The 19372-nt window shown below is 40.6% G+C and overlaps 1 protein-coding gene across 1 annotated transcript in view; it reads left to right on the top strand.

Moving 5' to 3' along the window:
- The window catches only part of TAFA1 (TAFA chemokine like family member 1), a 243861-nt gene extending 226711 nt beyond the window's left edge, over positions 1 to 17150 (top strand). Inside the window, exons 5-6 of the mRNA XM_050904781.1 lie at positions 11879 to 12003; positions 16861 to 17150. Coding sequence (XP_050760738.1) covers positions 11879 to 12003; positions 16861 to 16878 — 143 coding nt within the window. The 3' untranslated portion in view covers positions 16879 to 17150. The remainder of the gene's footprint in view (positions 1 to 11878; positions 12004 to 16860) is intronic.
- The last annotated feature ends 2222 nt before the right edge of the window (positions 17151 to 19372 follow it).

The raw sequence follows: 19372 nt of genomic DNA, 5'->3' as shown, positions 1-19372 counted from the left end.
CTGATCCTCCTCCCCATCCCACTGGGAGGGGAAAGGCGGGATCAGCTGCGTGGTGCTTAGTTGCTGGCTGGAGTTAAACCATGACAGCTTCCTCCCCACAGATTTTAAACTGTGCCCTTCTGAGATAAATTTTGAGAGCTGGACTGTGGAGATTTAAGTGCTCTATAGGTGTATTATTTATAGCACAGCAATTCTGAATTCATGGAAGAGAATTTGGACCATATCATCTTTTCACAGCAGAGATTGCAAGTTAACTAAACTACCTCCTAAAGAAGTTTGCAAGCTCTGCCTCTTGGTACCGACTGTGCCTAAAGTGGCACACCACGTGCAAGTTCATAGTACCATCATTAGGACAATAAAACCTCCCTTAGTTTATCATTTCAAATTGAATCATCCCTATGATGAGAGCACAGGGCACCTGACCCTAGTTTGCAGTGTGAGTTTGTTGGTTGGTGGGGGTTTAAATAACACTCCACCAGCTGTAAACCAGTCTGCCATAAACGTATTTCTGCAGTTGATACGCTCTGAAAATAGCTGGTGGGTACAGATGAGAGCAAAGGGCTGCTCCCATCCTTTTCCAGAGCACCCTGGGTCATCCATGGGTTACGCTCATCAGGGCTTTGACCCACATCACTTTACTCTGAAAATCAACCAGCCACATGCCAACAGGCAACTAATGAAGGCTGCTGTTCTTCTGCATATGTGTCCATTGGATAACAGATTCGTGCATATTTTATGAGGCTGCAGGACACAACAGGCAGAACATTTCGGGGGAAAGAGAATGCACCAAGAATGTATTATGACACGTTAGGTCAAGCGCAGATGAACTTCAGCGACTTGCAAAGTGTTTTGAACACCAGCCATGGACCAGTTAGGCAGCTTTACTGCTACTAGACAGGACAAAGACATGTGATGGTGGGTGTTTCGGACGTAAGTATGACCACACCAGCTTGCGCTGGTGGGACTGGGGAGAACAAGAAGGTCCCTCCAGAGCCGCGTCCTGTCCCTGTGACAACACCAGCAAACAGCTGCTCACACTCAACCCCACCCTTGCATGGTGGGGTCAGCCTGTCCAAAAGGATGATGCCTCAAGCAAGGATTCTCCTATAAAGTTGTAAACCTGAGTCACTAAAGCGATGGCTGAAACCTGTATTTAATCACACACCTCAATGTATTGCTGAATCTGCCAATACCACTCAACCCAGCAAGAGTCTCAGACCAGCGGTGATATTTAGACCCTTTTAGGACATTAGATTCTTATAACAAGCTCAAAATTAAGGAGTGTTTTGATGCAGGAATTTTCCAGCTCTGATTATTATCCTCTTTCCATCCTTTTTAAGGGAAGAATAGCAGATGGCTTCATGTACTTCACACCTCTTAGCAGTCTCTTTTTCCAAAAATTCCGTGATATCCAGATTTTAGGAGAAACATCACCCTTTTACTGCTCACACCAATCTCTGATCGTCGTGCTTTCGGTTCTTTTGCCACTTCTCCTGTCCACACACTTTCTTCAGCAGCACATATGCACCTGACAGCCCTCACTATTACAGAGAGACACCTGGAACCCCAGCCACGTACGTCAGCATTTTCTAAGCTTAGAGATTCAGCCTTAGGTCTTTAAAGCACAAAGAACTTAGTATTTTTCACAGAGAAAAACAGTGACAATATAATAGATTGCATTTAAAAAAAAAAAAAACAAACCCCAAAACATTTTCCCCTGGAAAAACATATATAAAGCTAAAAGAAGGTATTTTTCATTGACTAATAATACATAATCACATAATGTGATTATTAATTTCTGTAGATTCAATGGAAGAATTTTCCTTATTTATTTATTTACAGGAATCTTCTCTGTGAGCTGGAAACAAGAGACAAATACTACACAATTTATACCCAAGTAGTACACCAGAATTTAATTTCATAACTGATAACTATCCAATGTATTATGCATGCTTTGTTATGCCTTATAAATGCATTACAGTTATATAATTTATTCATTTTCAGTGTTCTTTCATGGAGTGCTTTGCTGCTAAGCTATGTTTCTGGCACCTCATTCAGTCAAAATTTCATAATAGACTTTCACCCTTCAGAGCCCATCTTGCAGCTTTTCCCTTCCACCTCGCTAAACCCAGCCCCCTGCAGCGCAGGGGATTCACGTTTGAGCGAACGGCAACTTTTACAGACACCAGATTTGGTCTGAAGCCTGCAAAAACTAAGGAGGATTTTTCTCCCGTTTCTTCAGTAGCTGTTGGGTTGGACCCTAAACACAGATTGTTGGTTTCTAATGCAAAAAGAGGTAATAATTGTTCCTCTTGGGTGCTCGCTTCCACCGTCATGAGGGACAAAGTCATAGCAATTATATCTTTGGTTCAATATGGTCATTTCCCAGCAATGCTGGTTCTGTGAGCAAACATCTCCACAGCAGCATCAGGACCACAGCAGCTCATCAGGTGTATATATATATATATATATACACATATATATATATGACTTAGGGTCCCTGCAGCCACCAGAGGAATAGCATTGCAAGGCCACCCACAAACCTCTGTGTACCTCCCTTGTCCTTATCTCACAGCCTGGCTCTTCTCTCTGCATTTCAACTCATTCATTTACTTTATTAATGAATTATTATTAATGAAAAATTAACATTGCATGGAGACATTTTTCTTCTTTGATGGCACACCAGTCCTCAACCCTGGTCTGAAACATGTGTGTGAATATTTATAAGCAGCTTCCTATTGTCTTTCCAAAAATGTATAATTATGCTGCAGTTCATTGGCATGTCATTAAATATATAACAATAAGATTAAGCTTTCACTAGGCTATCTAGAAGCAGTTCAAATAGGGTGTAAATAACACTGCTACACTGCACAAATATTTTATCAGCCTGCTCTCAGCTTTGTTCTGCAGCGAGGGATGGATTCAGTTCCAAACTTCAGTAATAAAGGGCAGCAATGGGTCTCCCTAACCTACAAAAGATCAATTTTCCCCATACAGGTTGGGAGGGGATCCTCGGTCGCCTGCATTCATTTCAGCTCCCTGCATGTAAGCATTTCATGTTTTCATTAGCACTCATTAGTGTCAGCAGGTTGCTCTCAAATGACCCACTGTCTTTGCAGCGAGGTTATGTCAAACACCAATAAACTCGCACACATAAAACTATAAATAAAGGTGGATAGCTTGACACTTGCCTTAGATGTATGTTGCTGTGCATGAATTCAAGAATTTCCAAGAAAAAAAGTAAGGCTGTGTCCTAGCACTCTGGAAGGTCATAGAATACACTATGCGCTTTTGGGGAGACAAGTTTATCATACATGGTTTATTTTATCAATTCGTGTCCTTTCTCTCTGCCACAGGTATCTGCAAAAACCTGTTTTGTCAAGGCTTGCTCTGCCTTCCATTGTAGAAATCAAGTTTCCAGATAGATAATGCAGTGAAGGTTCCATTATAATATCAACTATGATCCATAACTGTCAGAGAAAAAAATGTCAAGCATTGGTCATGTCTGAGCTCAGTGGAATGTGGAATAATTAAAAAAGCCAACAATGCCTTTAGAGTACGGTATTAACAAATGAGAACAGGGGTTGAGAGCCAGCTGCCAAGCACAACTCGACTGACCTGGGACCTGCTGACATCTCTGGGAAGGGATGCTACAGCCTATTGACCTCCAAGGCTGACAGCTTCTGGTGGCTTCATTTTTTATTACCTTAGAATCTGAGACTTTGAAAAGATCTCGCAAGTTGAACTGTAGGGCCCCAGAAAAAATTTGATTGCTTTTCATTAGCCTGTACTCAGTACTGCTGAGATCTCTGAGATCAACCCGACTCAGAAGATAATTATGCAAATTCTACAGTTCTCCTTAAAATCAGAATGTTTTTGTCTGTGTACCTAGCTAACAAAACAGAGTTTTTTGCCCCTGAACAGCTGTACACACTTTATAAGTACTCAGAGGACCTGAGTACTGTCATTTTTAATGCACTCATGGAAGTGAAGATGCACGTTCACTCACCATGAAGGTGCCACCCATGAGAAATCGTGGTCCTACTTCAGTTATGGGTGTCCCTCAGCCATATGTCTGAGCAACATTTGTTTCCAAAGGTGCAAAGAAAGGGACATGGAAAAATGACAAAGCTGCAGCGTTCGACCCTCCCAGGCTGAGCAGCATTGAGGACTAGAAATTCCTTTGCAAGATCTAAGCTATTTTGTATGAAATCTGCTCTTTAACAGACCATCTCTATGCAGCTGAAAGTCAGGCATGTGCTTAAAAACCTTCTGGCAGCACACAGACTTCATATAATTTTAATGTTATTATTTATTATTGTAGTACCTAGGAAACCCAGGCTCAGTCCAAGACACCATTCTTCTAGTTGTACAAATGCAGAAAAAAGATCAGTCCCAAAATGCTGCAATACAGTGTTGAAGCTCAACAGGTCAGTAAAGATGGAGGGGAACATACAAGGAAACATGGCAAAAATAACTCATCCTCTTAAGTAAATAAAGCTACAAATGGAAAATTGGTATAGCAAGAAGATGATTTACCTGTAGTAACAGAGAAAGTCAGAAGCAGAGCTGGGATTAAACAAACCTCGGGAGTTTCTGATTCTCAGGCCATTAGCCAACACCATCTCTGTTAGTCGTATCGTTATGAGGGAAGTATACAACATGCTTATGTCATTTTTTCCAATTTACTTAACAGTATGCCGACTGTTAGGAAAAGGCAATGTAAGTGGATTTTCACTAGTGAGTCTTCTCATGCTGTCAAATTAGCACCCTTTTTGCTGGTTTATGCAGATCTTAAATGGAAATTGTTCATGGATTCTTTGTGTCTAATCTGCCCTTTCATCTTTTATGGCTATATTTTAGTGCAGCCCACAGGGTTGTTCAGACATATTACGCTCTTAAAAATATCCTACTCTGGCTGTTGAATATATTGCAATAAAAAATCAAGAATTCTGGATGGAAAAAAATATAAAAACCTTCAATTCTTTCTAAAGTTTCTGCCAGTAAATTAATAAAACATTGTTCAAAAACCTGGAGAATATTGCAAAGATCAGAAAGTTCTAAAACAAAAAAATTTAATATGATGATCTCTTTTTAATGTTTACTACAATTAAAAAAGATTAAATTAACTCAGCAAGACTGGATCTGAGGCAATTAGGAGATATGAGACATCATTTGCCAGACTGATTGCACTGTGCTTGTATTTTAAACTGGAGAAATGTCAGTTTTCCCAGAGTTATGAGAGGTCTGCTATCAAAGTCTGCAAAGTATTACACTGCATGAGCATTAGATTGATGCTTCTAAAATTGAGTAAGATTGAATTAAAGCAGATAGTTTGATGGACTCCCCATAGGAAACAGCCTGTATTTCTCCTAGACAGCATTATTCAACCTGAAATCTTTTGTTTCGGATTTATATTCCTTAACTTATCAGACTACTGCTTTACAACTCCCAGAGTAAATGGTAGCTCAGTCTGTTTATGAAATACATAACCCTTCATATGACACTTTCTTTCACTCCGGTTTTCTCATCCTCCTAGAAAGTGTGTTCCCACCCCCGTAATTCATTCCGCATCCCAATAAAGTAAGAGAAACTACATGTCTCATTCAATTCTCTGAGATTTTGTTTTATAAGGAATAGGTGAGCACAGGGTTACAGATTCTCCTATTCTAGTTTATATCAGTTTTTTTAAAAAAAACAAAACGACCTGAAAAATTTTACCTACCTCTGCGCTATTGCCATTGCCAGAAGTCTCCATCAGTGCAAGAGTCTCTCACGGGGAGTTTGAACTTTCCTTTAATCTAATCCATTTAGAAAATGACTCACAATTTATTGAATAAAGTGGAGAAAATTGATATCTTTTCATTAAGCTGACAAAGTCTTTTTCACTGCTGGCATCTGTGAAATGTGTTCTCTATTTAAATTTTATTTATATCAATCTTCTCTGGTGGAAACTAGATTAAAATGGAATGCTTTATACTTACAGTAAAAAATTTCCCATCCTGCAATGAGTGTCATACTGGTTTTGAAAATGAACTCTGTTTCTTATTCCTTGGAGTAACATGATACCTATGATCAGGAGGAAGTGCAATCTAATATCTCTATTCCTTTGTATTCTATTTCTATATAAACAAAATGTGTATGCTTTATCACATGCAAAAAGAGATAGCTGCTGTGGCTTTATAATGGCAAATGCAGAAGCAATCTTGGAACATTTTAATACATAGCATGTTCCCTCTAAACTGTTGAAAAATGCATGATGATACTTTGCTCTGTTTTCATATTTCAGGGTCTTCCATAAACATGAATTAAAGTTATATATTACTCTGTGAGTATTGTCATATTGTTACATTGTTAAATATAATGTCTTTATACCTATTGTCATATATAGTTTGTCATATCGTTAAAGCAATTTCCTAAATAGAAATGCAGAAAAGTTAAAGGAGGATTCTATCTGCAAAAAAAGTCTGTGCATTTCTCACGCACGCTGGAGTAGCAAACATGACACAAGCAAGTGCCTGCGCGTCTCTGGGCTGTGTGCGCACATTTTCTCCCAGACCCCCTCTGCCCGCGTCCCGTTAATCACCTGTGAGAGGGCAGTTAGTCACCGCTTTGAACAACTGAGTAGCTTCAGTTTAATGCAAGAGCTTGAAGACTGAGAAGTGTGAAACATAACAAGTTTGGGAGTTTCACCAAGTAAGGAAGTTTTAATCAAATGGATTGTGTATTTTTTTTCCAAATATTGCTTGATTCAAGAGGAAGATGATGGAATGGTTAGTGTTTCCATGTTGATTTGATCTCAGTTTAGGTGTAGATGTTTGAAGGTGTTCAGTGCATTTTTACCGTCCTGTAATAGAATAATTTGTTACTGAAATTCAAGGGGAAAACATCCCCAGCCAGCTCTCTTCATGCGGCAAACCTTTCTACTCCAGATGATGCACAGGAACAAGTCACAAAGCAGTCACTACCCTTATGCAACCTACAAAGGTTCTTAAGGACTTTGCAGGCTGAAGCCCACTGAATTCAGTCTAAGCTGGAAGTTCCCTGCAGCCACCTAAGGCTTTGCGCATTATGTTTGGGAACAAATGCATTTTAAAATGCAATAGAATTGTGTAAACACTAGCAAATATAAGCGATTCTCTTGCTCTTTCCCTATATTCAGTCTGATCCCCAGATCTCTTATCTCTAGTTTATTCCTCTGTTTGGTACACATGGTTAGCAAATGCCATTTCAACCAAATGCTTTTTTGTCTGTTAATCCATGCAGACTAAATACATCAAAAGTTAAATATTTTGATCAAAAATTTTCTGTAGCTTTGCAAACAAAGATTAAAAAAAAACAGTGTGAATTGGACTGGAAAAAAAAAATCTCAAGAATTTTCTGAAGAAAGTTGCTTTTCTCCCCAGCTCCATTAGTTATATGCTTAGAGTTTAATATTCTTATAAAAGAGGCATTTTCTTGAAAAGAACTCAGATATAAGCAATGCCTTATTTACACTAGCAGGAGCTGGGGAACAAAACAAAAACCGAAACAAAACACAAACAAAGCAGGAGTAGTCAAGGCTCTTTTATATCATATCCTTTTTCTTTCCCCATGGCTGAGGGTATCAGTCTCAGTCAGATCAGCCTTGCATGAAAAAACTCCATGCTTCATGTATTCCCCAGACAGTGAGAAGAACACAATGAAAACCACTCCAAAACGTTACAGGCGTCTAATTCAACATGATGTGAGCACTCACAGCCCGTGATGCCTGGTGACTAACGGGGGTCTGTAATTCTCATCCAGAATTAGCAGTTCGGGTCACCGAGAAGCTCAGGTTCCTCAGGATCTGGGAGATCTTGAATGCAAACCGCCCTGAGGGAAAGCATCTTAACTTTAACAATTCTCTCTCTCACATGACCGCGTCAGCACAACTCAGAGCAACATAACCTAAACGTAAAGAAGCTGCATTGTATTCCCCTGGGGAAGCTTTTCCCCCCTCCCCATACAGGCATACCTAATCTCAAACGCAGCGAACTGTGATTCATTTTAAAGCTTTTTCCTGCCTCTTTGAACAGAGCTGGAGGTGTAAAACTTTGAAATCAAGTAGACCTCAAAGGATTAGCAGTGCCCAAGAAGGACAACTGGTCCTAAAGATTAAAAGGCTCTTAATAGAAGAGAAAACCTATAAACACAAGACTCAAAGGAAATAATTTTCATTGAGCTCTGGACGCCCCTGCCACAGCATGGTGCTGAGGACTAGACCACAGCGAGCTTTGTAGTGCTTCAGACTTACAAAGGATTTTGCCCACTTATGTACTAGAGACAAATAGGAGCTTTTCATCTGCGAATGGCCTTAGTTTCCCCCTTTATAAAAGGAGCCTTGTCTCCAGCCCAGCTATACTGGGTAGGGACAGGTGAGGGTACTCACTGGTGGACCCTTGGGTGGGCTACCTTGTGATTGTAACTGCACTGTGATCACAAATTTATATAAATATATATGTACTGAAACCTGCACACTATTACATCAATCAGTTGACATTAAGGTTCAGCACTGACTTTGCATTTGATTATTTTTCAAGGTCAATATCTGAATACTTGGGCTGTATTTAACAGCATCAATAAGTAGTTAGATCATTTTAATTGCTGTGAACAGCATTGCTTCTCCATGCTGCCTCTCAGTTTGTATTCATCTCATATCTCTGTTTTACATTGTAAACTCCCTAGGCCAGAGCGTTCAGTTTTGTGGGTTTTAGTACCGAGTGCCATCTGATCCTTCTCCACGGTTATTTAATGCTACAGCGCTGCTACTAGTAAATAATGATGATCATCACTTTTGATTCTATATCACAGGATTCTTCTCACATATTCTGAGGATGCTTTGCTCTGATGATTGCTGTGAAGGCCAGTATTTAGCAGGATATGGTTTTTCAGTTTGCCCACTGCACAATCTATTATTAGAGTGCAGATTCAGCCCTCGTGCTTTTTCATGCATAGCGAAGAGAGATATCTCTTTTCTCCACTGTTAGCAGCATTAATGATACCCTTCTGAAAATGATGTGTGAATAGCATCATTAAACTGCCTTGCAAGCGCAGGTGTAAAGGGTTTTTTTTGTGTGTGTTGTACATATGGAGAAATGATATATTACATGATAAAAATGAGGTATAAGCTGTGAGAAGAAATAGGAAAGACAACACAGAGAGCCAGACAATCATTGTAGGGCCCTTCCAACTGAACTATTCTATTCTATTCTATTCTACTCTATTCTAAGCTTAGCTCACTTGCTCCAACTTACTCAACTCTTCTTCCAGACCAAAGGAGCTTTCAAACACAAGGTGTTTCTCCCTGTGTTTCAAGTAAACTCAACAGGTGAAAACCATATCCCTGTTGGGACAGTTATTCAGCAAATCTGCTGGTATAATCACATACCAAGTGAAGGCCTGTTTTAGAGATACTAACTTGGACCCCTGAATTGGAGTAGCTTCCCATTAGAGTTAATTAGCTGGCCCAAAAATATTGCTTCTCGTTCTGGTTTATTTTGCACTGAAGCAGGCTATACTTGGATGCACTCCAGCATGGCCCACCAAATATCTTGACCGTATGCCACTCAGATCAACCATGTACATCAACAAGTGACAGGGACTGGTTTGTCCTGCTTCTCTGAGGAACAAAGATCTCACCTTTCCAAAGGAAGTCTTAATGGCACTTTCAAGGAAATAAAAGTGAAATTTAATGAATGTATACTTGACCTTCTTTACAGGATTTCCCACTCTATATTAACCACTTTTATTTCCCAGAGTTTACTACCAGCTTTACATAAAACCAGCTTCCTTTCTGGGCACATGACATACCTTTGTGTTCATTTAACCAATATCTAAATTATTTCTTTCTGTTACATTCTTACCTAAAGAATATGGTATTTGGCTTAGTTTGGGTGTAGCGTGTATACCTAAGTCTCCCATTTGTAAATATACATTTATAGTATTACACACCTGCATGCCTGCATCTGTGTGTGTGATGTTTCTTAGCCTGCAGCAAAGGAAGCTGGATCAGAAAGTCAGGGGAGCATTAAGGAGAAGAGGTAATTACGTGAGGCTGCCGGAAGAGTTCAAAGTGGCTGAGGGTTGACCGTGTTGGCAGTGGTTCATTTTTCATGGACTGCATTGGAAAACAAAATGCTAAGTTGGAACAGTCCTATGAAAAGGTAGTTTTCCTCGCAGAGCTAGATCAAAAGGGAACTCTTCCTAGTAAATTAGGATTGGAGCAGTAAAGTCAGCTGCGTAGATGGGACAACAGCAGGTCTGGCAAGATAGTGTGATGGGTATAACTCTGAGTAGATAATGCTGATGATGCATAACTTTGAAGCCATGGTCACCTAGTGACCACCTCTCCTAACCCGAAAACAAGAATGCAGTTCAAGTATTATTGACAATGCCAGAGTCCCTCTTTTGTCCCTTGCTGAGTCTCTCTGTTCCACAGTATCCTGCTCTCTGTGCCACGCAGAGCCTCCTCTTGCATGATGAAATGGAATAGTGATACACACTTTTTAGTCTAGGAGTATCTGTGAGTTTGGTGCATCTATTTTTTCAGTGTGGGTTGGTCATGTGTTAGAGATTAGAGAAAAAGGGACTTGTAGCTTCATCTGTGTAGCTGTGAATTAAGGGGATGGACATTAGTAGCAGCTGCAGATATGTCTTTGGGTGTTTCCTTAGGATTTTGTGAGCATAAACAGATTACAACTAGATAAAAAATAAATCAATACTTTAATTATAAACTCTGAAATGTCCTTAAATCAATGCATGCACAACAGGGCATTTTCCAGAGCTGGATGGTGTGATACAAGGTAGTCTGCTGCTTCAAAGGTATTTTATGGGCTTGAAGCAGCTATGTGGGGTGATATGAATGGGTTAAGCATCTCTATTTGAGCTTCTATTTCAAATAGAAGTTTGACAGTCAGGCTTCATGAGTGCAACCATGAAATTAATTCTTGCCAGGAAAAACAAACCACAGACAGAGCCACTCATGCACCAACTAGTCACAGTTTGCAAGGTTAGCTAAAGTTTATCAAAATCCCCAGACAAAAAAATGTCATTAAGATACAGTTAAGGTTATAGACAAATACCAATTCCCAGGCAAGAAACTTCATTAAGGTCCACTCAAGGTTGTAAACATATGTGCCAATTAAATTCAAACAACAAGATCCAAACACTGTCATTATTTACAATGTTAAATATTTGGAAATTAAAAGTTACTGCTAGAGATAATACGGTTTCTATAAAATTCATAATCATGTTTCAACAAACTGAACTTCTGCTGCCGTTCAGTATTACCTTACCGTCTATTCCTAGTTGTGACGCTCCCTGCCATGGGATACTGTGAAAGCTAAAAGTCTACATGGGTTCAAAAAATTCTGTACAGATTTGTGGAAGAAAAAGCCAGCTGTAGGTATTGAAAGCAAAGCAGACACAGTTTATTCTGGAGTACCCTGAGCCACAAGTCCTGAAGACCTGGAGAATATTCTGAGGAAAATCTCGTTCGGCTTGCCTTGTTCTTATATATCTCCATGAAGATCAGATCGGCCACTCACGAAGGCAGGCTGTTAGGGTGAATTGTCCTTTGGTCTGAAGCAGTATTGCTGCCATCACAGCATTCCCCGCAGTCACAGCATGATAGTAGACTAGATCTCGTATATAAGGAAGCTGTGGCAAGCAGTGCACTGTACTAGAGAACACAGGATGCAAAAAAAGTAATTAAATGTGAAATCCTTGCAACTAAATTTCAATTGAAGGGTTTAGAAGGGACACTCTGCCTCTTAAATGCAGTGTTAGACCCTTGAGATATTATTTAATTAGATTTTTCATTGTAACATAGTTGTGAACATTGTCTTTTCTCTTTTAGCTTCAATAGTGATTGGGAAATGGTGGTGTGAGATGGAGCCCTGCCTAGAAGGAGAGGAATGTAAGACATTGCCTGATAATTCTGGATGGATGTGTGCGACTGGCAATAAAATCAAGACCACCAGAGTAAGTCGTCTTTCTGTCTGTACCCAGGAGGTCTTAATAGGAAAGGGAGTCACTAATGAGTGCTCACCCATACCTTTTCCATCATCATGTCTGCTGTAAAAGTCTTAAAGATCACTGCATAACCCCCCAGCCACCCAGTGCTTCTGGCCATAATTTAGTGAAAATTCAGATGGATTCAGGCTGGTCAGCTGGGTCCAGGCTTGGTAACTGGCAGGTCGGAGCTGCTGAATCGCCAGGTCACTTTCTCACAGACACTGTCACCTCAGAAAAAAACCTAGTGCACATCATTGAGTCCCTTTCTGGTGGCTAAAGGGAACAATATTAGATCAAAGGGATCTGCTGGATCCTACATCCATTCCTTGGCTGTTCCAGGCCACATCTGTATTAGCAGCTGTACAGGTGGTTTATAGCATGAAACAGTGCTGAGGACTCAACTCACCATCTGCATTTCAAGTCTTACTTCAGAGCGGCTCTAGCCCCATGCACCCGTTAGTGACATACTCTTGAGATGCTGAAGATTCAGGTAACATGGGCCAACAGGTGATGACAACTTTCACCATGCATTGCTAGGAAAATGCAGAGATACGGCTGGAAAGAGAGAGAGTGTGAATGAGCTACCTAAACTTCTCCCACTATGAGATTAACTTGGGGAAAAAAAGTGTGTTTCAAAAATAGATTCTAGCTTTTCTTTTGCATTGTGCAATTGTTTCCCAACCATTTTTTTAAAACTGCCACCTATATGTGTATTCAACAGTTTTAATTAAATTATTTTATTACCACGATTGAATTTTTTTCCTAGAAAATTACCTGGTTGTCAACTCAAAATATTTTTTATAAGTGAATAAATTTTGTTTTTCAGTGAAGTGGAAAATAACATGTGAAACCTGCTAAATGAAAAAAGCAAATTTTCAAGAATTTTTTCCCTGTTTATTAAGAAGTTCTACATACTCATACCCAGCTACTAATTCACAGGAACGTGAAGCTTAGTGTTGTGATTTCCTGACTTCTTCCTTTTTCTACAATCCTAACTCTAGTAATTTTTCATGTCTTCTAAGCCTTTTGTTGAAGGAGGAGATTTTACCCCAACTGATCCCCATGCCATCTGCATTCTTTTCTTTCCCTCCATATGATTTACCCCAGGATGACTGATTTGTATTGCAACCCTAGTTTCTTGAACGGTGCCTTCTGGCATGGCTAATCTCACCACCACATCAAATTACTAGGATACGTAATAATTTAGGAGGTCTTCTTTGCAGAAGGCAGTAAGTGGCCCCTGAAAACAGGATACGTATTATCTCTTTGTCATCTCCCAGAGCAAAGGAGAAAGCATGGGGGGAACTGTGATTCCTTGACTCAATTTCTTCCTGCAGTGTCATTGCTGCTGCAAACTACTCTATGCTCACCACTGATCTCTCCACACTGAAACACCACTGCAATATTGTGCCCTAATGTATGTGCCTTACAGTGCAATTTAAAAAACAAACAAACAAACAATCTTACTACATGCCCTTTTCAGTGAGGCACTCATGAATTGGGGAATTAAAATGGAAGAAAGTGATACTGAAGAAGTAATAAGCAACATGAAGAAGTTTGTTGTACTTTTGTTAAATTACAATAATTCAGTACTTCTGCAGTCTGTCTGAAAATTATATAATTTAGGAATTGCATTTGCTTTTTTCCATGAAATTGTCCTGCTCTTAGCTCCCCTAACCCTCATCATATAAACTGGTTTTAGGCGATAGCCTGCATCTAGAAGTGATTGCTAGAAATTTAGCAGCTTCATTAATATGCAGATGTATGGTCCAATCTACTCAGTATGCATTATTGTATTTCATTTAAATTAAATACTTACAGAGTGAGTGCTCATAACTCAAAAATATTTCTTCATTTACCCACAGGAGTTATTTTAATTAGCTTGTGAGGGGAGTACCTTATGGTGCTGCTTCCAGTAGAATTTTGCTTTGTTGCTTTAAAATATCATTACAGAACCCAATTGACAAAGGCAACATGACATGATGTGCTCAGGAACTGTCTCTTGCATTTTCTAAGCAAAAATTCTACTTCATAATCCCTGAAACTTTGTTTGAATCTGTACTGGTGCATCAAGTCTAACAACATAAATATAAAAGAATAGAAGCAATCAGATCCTGAAACAGGCATTTTTTTTCTTTGTTTTGTCATTTCAGATGGCATCAGAGAAAGAGATTACACTATAATCTGTACTGACCCCAATCCAGGCTGCAAGATTGGGCCATGTGTGTCTAATTTATGTAGTTAAGGAAGTTAAGAAAGCAGAAGAAACAAGACAAATCAGTCAACATTCTAGATATATCTGTGGTGATTGCCCAAAAAGCTAGAGCAAGTCACCATAGGCTGCAAACTGTAAACTGTTTTAATGAAGGCTTTTCCTTACACTAAATACATTTACATTAGGCAGCTGCTTTCCTGACAAGGAAAACATTCGCATTTATGACTCGCAGGATTAAAGTACCTATCAGTATATTCTTCAAGGCCCACAGTAAATCACATATAAGCATGTGTGTATGTGTATATATATATATATGTGAATACATGTATATACACAATATATGTAATTTTACAGCGTAATGTATTACTTCATGGTTGGTTCTCAGATGTGACTAATACAGATTAGTGTCAGAAGAAGGTGGACAACAGATCCAGTGAAGGCTTTGCCAGCACATCCTCCATTCCTTCCTTTTCATGCATTTATTCCTGTGTTCAGTCCTTTAGCATAGCTCACTAATTAACTTGTTAAAGCCAAAGATACAAAGCTCACAGCCTCTGTAAATCGATTTGTTTTCTATTGATGGTCAGAGCAAGTGACAAACACTGGAAAGAAATAATTTTGCAATTCAATTTTTGGAGCAGTTTCAACGCTTTTTTTAATCCCTATTCACTCCTCTTTTTTTTTAAGAACGTAAGTTTCAATGCTTTCCTTAAAAATGTGGGGCCCTTGGAGCTGTACTGGACCTGGCTGGAGATCACATCACTACATTTCAGCAGAGCGACTGGCACCAGGGGAAATGCAAGAGCACGGTCTCAGTCTGGATGCTGGGAGATGGTGCCCGCAAGGGCACATAAATGCCTATAAGAACCAGAGGCGCTGAAAAACGTGAAAACATGGCTCTTCACGCATCCCATGTTTTGTCACTTCCCATCTGAGTGAGGGAGTCACTCACAAGCTCTTGACATTGGGTTGGTGTCTACACACGCCTCTCTGTGCACCGCTTTGCAGGGCCCTTGAGGAGCGCAGTGCTCTTCCCCAGGGCTTTCTGCCCGGGCTTATGTGCACATTACACTGCAAAATGCCCTTTTCATGTAACCCACACGAATAAGGCCTGGCATTCATGTACTAGCCTTCTAAATACTTCAACAAGCTGTTTTTCTGCTGATACTGTGCAGGATGGAAACTAAACCGTTGAGCACTTGGGGACTGGCAGAGCAGCTCAGCTTGGAGCATCTCTCCAGCTTCACAGCCTGTGCCCTCCATTACAGCCCACCCACCCCCCAGTTTCCAGAGTAACACTTGGTTTGCCATACATTTTGCCATCAGAGAAATGCAGGCCATTTTACGGTGTCCCGAGGGACCTGAGCATCACATTTCTTAGCAGCCACTGTTCATCTCATGCTGCAGCAAACAACACCTGAGGTGCCCACGGCCCCTTGGCACTGTAGTCCCTTGTCATTCCCTACTCCTACACCAACCACACAAATTCTTGAGGCAGTGTACAACAGAGAAGGGGATGTATTCATCCCCGAGAGAGAGAAAACCCAACAGGGTCACTTGTCAGTGGCAAACCAGGAGAGCAGAAAATGGGAACTGGGGGAAGGAAGGAAATGGTAAATGAACCCAGAGTTTTATTTTCTTTTTTTAAGCTGTCCAACTAGGTTAATATGTTGGATGATTTCCAGATTAAGTTTTTCTTTAGAGCAGTGAAGAAACCCCTCTATTTTTGTGATAACAGTCTCTGTAATTAAGAGGTCAGTTCAAAGCATAGAGCACAAGATAGTAAATATCTCTTGCTATAAGACTTACTGCTGCATTTCATCATATCACTTAGTGCTTAGCTAATAATTTGTAGCCCTGATTTAATGCCCAAGCCTGCTCGTATTCAAGTCAATTTGAGTTTCATCGCTGACCTAGTCGTCTAGCAACGGGTTGGACCCCTTGTGCCATTCATCTGTGTGTATCAGTGCGGGAAAGAAACAAAAGCCTCTCCTCAAGAGAGCTATTTTCACTTCTGGTCAGTCGTTCTTATTTCAGCATCCTAAAAAAAACCTCTGGGCGGTGGTGTTTCCTCTTCAAGCCATTAGTGCGCTCACTCAGATCAATTGTGGTGTTAGTCATAAAGAGCGATGGTTTTATGGTCTGTTGCAGGCCGTATTATCTCACCCAAGGTGAGTAGATGAAGTTGGTCAGACTTTCCAGCCTATTATATAGCTAGTCACTCCTATCCTGCCCCTCTTTGGGTAAGTGGGTTGGTGGAGGTCCAAATGAACCTGAAAGATGGATCCATCTGCATGTCCTTGTCTAGCAGAAGCTAGGGTGGGAGGCTGGGGTGAACGTGGCCCCATGCCCAAAGCTGTCCTGGCACCTCCTGCACCACCAGCCCAGGTGATCAATGCACATCCAGGATGTCCCAAGGCACAGGCAGGAGCTCTGCCTCTTGCACATCCTTAAATCCCTGCAGCCCCAAGAGAAAAGAAGCGCTCCAAAATACTGCGATTTAAACTCAGCTACATCATGAGCAGGGCAAAGTACCACGAAGCCTCAGTCTCTCTTTCCTCTCATAACATATTTTATATAACTGACTCTTTCACACTTTCTTACTGCAGATCCACCCAAGGACCTAACAGAGCACCATCTGCATGGAGACAGTGAAAGCCCTGCTGATTTATGAGGACAAAGTATTGAAAGTTTAAAACCATCTCAGCATTTACAAGCCAAATGGATTTCTTATTTGCACTTTGACTGTTTACCAGATAACAACAGTGGCTTTACTGTGTGAAAGAAAGTATTCAGTGGAAATAATGCCCCTGATTTTTGACAGCTGAAAATAAAAATGAAGAAAATGGTTCCTTTGGTAAAGTTTCCGAGATTGCGAAGTACAAACAACAGTATAAGTTTGGATCTACAATTTACTTTATACCAGTTAAAGTATATATATAGAAATATATATATATTAATATATGATATTTTGAAATAAAAGCCTCACTCTTCAAGAAATTGAATAGTACCACACTTTGCTGCAGCTGCTGTAAATTTTTTTTTTCTTTTTTGTCATGGTCTGGAAGATCCCTATCTGTTTCAGAGAGAAATGTGGCAGTGAAGAGGCAAAGCAAACCTGCTGCGGTACAAGGACGCCTAAGAGCTACACAAACCCTACCGATGCGGCATCCGGAGCTTCCTGTTACCTTCGGCAGAATTTTGAGGGCATTTGTTGTTCCACTTCGTGTTCTGGAGGCTTTTCCCCTTGTGCAATACTAGCATGCTGGCTTTGCTTCATTAACCATACTTGATTGATATATAACAATGATAATTCTATCCTCTTCCAAGAAAATATTTTTAGAGCTGTTAGATATTCCATGAAGACGAGATGGACAACTACTGAGTGAAGTACAGTATGTATTAAAAGTTTATTTGGCAGAGTTTGGTAGACTGTGAGCTCCCTTCTTATTAAAGATGTACTGTACATACAATGTCTTCAGACTTTGTATAGCTCGTAGAGACTACAGTAAAAATCCAGTAACCAACTCCAAAGCTTTGCGTTGTTGGCTCACTAATTCTTTGAAACAACGACAAAGCTATTTCTTTCCAGACCAACATGTGAGAGGGCTTTTACACACAGTTTTGGTTTTTTACGAGCCCGTTTGCAATTGGTGAACAAGCATTTCAGCTTAAGCGAATGCCTCTGTGCACACCTCGAATGCCCAGGCACACCCGCACGCAAGGGACTGCCTGGCTGTGTGCTCTTATCCCACAGCATACGCAGGAGAACAACCTAAATTTAAGCTTCCCTTGTTGCAGGCCAGGCTAATTCTCATTGAGAGCATTTACCACCAGCTAAAAGCATACATGTGGGCAATTCCATGGCACAGCAAACGCACAACCGTTTGTGGTACGCAAACTGTGTCTGAGCCCTGCTTTCGTTTCAGGAATAGTTTCTTTCAGTTTAATTTTAATCTGTTTCTTACTAAGGTGAATTCAGCTGAGATGAGATGCTCTTCAGCAAGGATGCGTCCACAGAGACATTGATCTACTCACTGCGAGCAGTTTGAATTCACATTTCTAGCTAAGCTGTTGCTGTTCACCATGCAGCCTGGCCCTTGCATTGCCGAAGAAAGATCAAATCTGAGGGCTGAAATGTGCAAGCCTAGTTCACTTTCCCAGGCACTTTTGTGAGCAGTCCAATTAATTTCAGGGGGTTCATTCATGTGGAAAAGTATCTTGCTGTCACGCATAAGTCTGCGCAATCTACCCTTCAGTATGCCTAATGCTACCAAATCAAAGAGGAATAGGGAATTGTAAAACTTGTTCTATCCAGTCCAGCTTCATTTCTTTAATATTTCCAATTTCCTTTCAGCCTGCTTACCTGTCTCTCACAGGACCCCTTTGGCCATGCTGATCACTTTTAATCCAATGCAGAGGAAGTGCTGCACTTCCCGACCTAGAGTTGGTCAAAATTCTCCTACTAACTTTCTCTCTCCTTCAGGGCAACTACTTCAATCCCTGATGCTTCAAGAGGCAGAAATTTTTCACTGTAATTACACTGTATATTAAAGCAGCTACATGACGTGTCATGCCATACTCCATGCTGGCGTTCCGTGCCGGTCCTTGCCTGATGCTCACAGTGGACATGAATATGCTGTTTCCAAGTACTTCTATTATTTCCCCTTCAAAAAGATATGAGAGTGTAAAGTGTCCAGGGAAGAAACTTGTTTTTCTTCTGTGCACGGAAAGACTAAATAGAAGCATGAGCCTCACCGCCGGTTGTAGGTCCTAGCACATGGAGACCAGCCTCACTGGTGCCCCAGCTGGACAGGCCATGTATTTTCTGGCCACAGCCACTTGCCTAAACCACAGAAGATACCTGGACCCTAGTCTATGTTTTAGATACTGTCTGCCATGGCCATGTGTCCCTAGTCCCATCATCTCAATTCGGAGAGGACCACTGCCTGCCTGGTTACCCACGGATAGGTGTGGTCCCAAAACGAGATCATCAGACCAGCTCCAGGCTCACCAGCCACAAGTAAGGAGAAACTCCTCCAAAATAAATCCTTAGCATTTCTTAATTTTACTAGAATTTTACTTCTTTAAAAACCCCAAGACCTTCTAGAGTGAGGAAGC

This window comes from Gymnogyps californianus, chromosome 13 (genome assembly GCF_018139145.2).
Source record: "Gymnogyps californianus isolate 813 chromosome 13, ASM1813914v2, whole genome shotgun sequence".
Classification (NCBI taxonomy): domain Eukaryota; kingdom Metazoa; phylum Chordata; class Aves; order Accipitriformes; family Cathartidae; genus Gymnogyps; species Gymnogyps californianus.
This window is presented reverse-complemented; position numbering and strand designations above follow the sequence as displayed.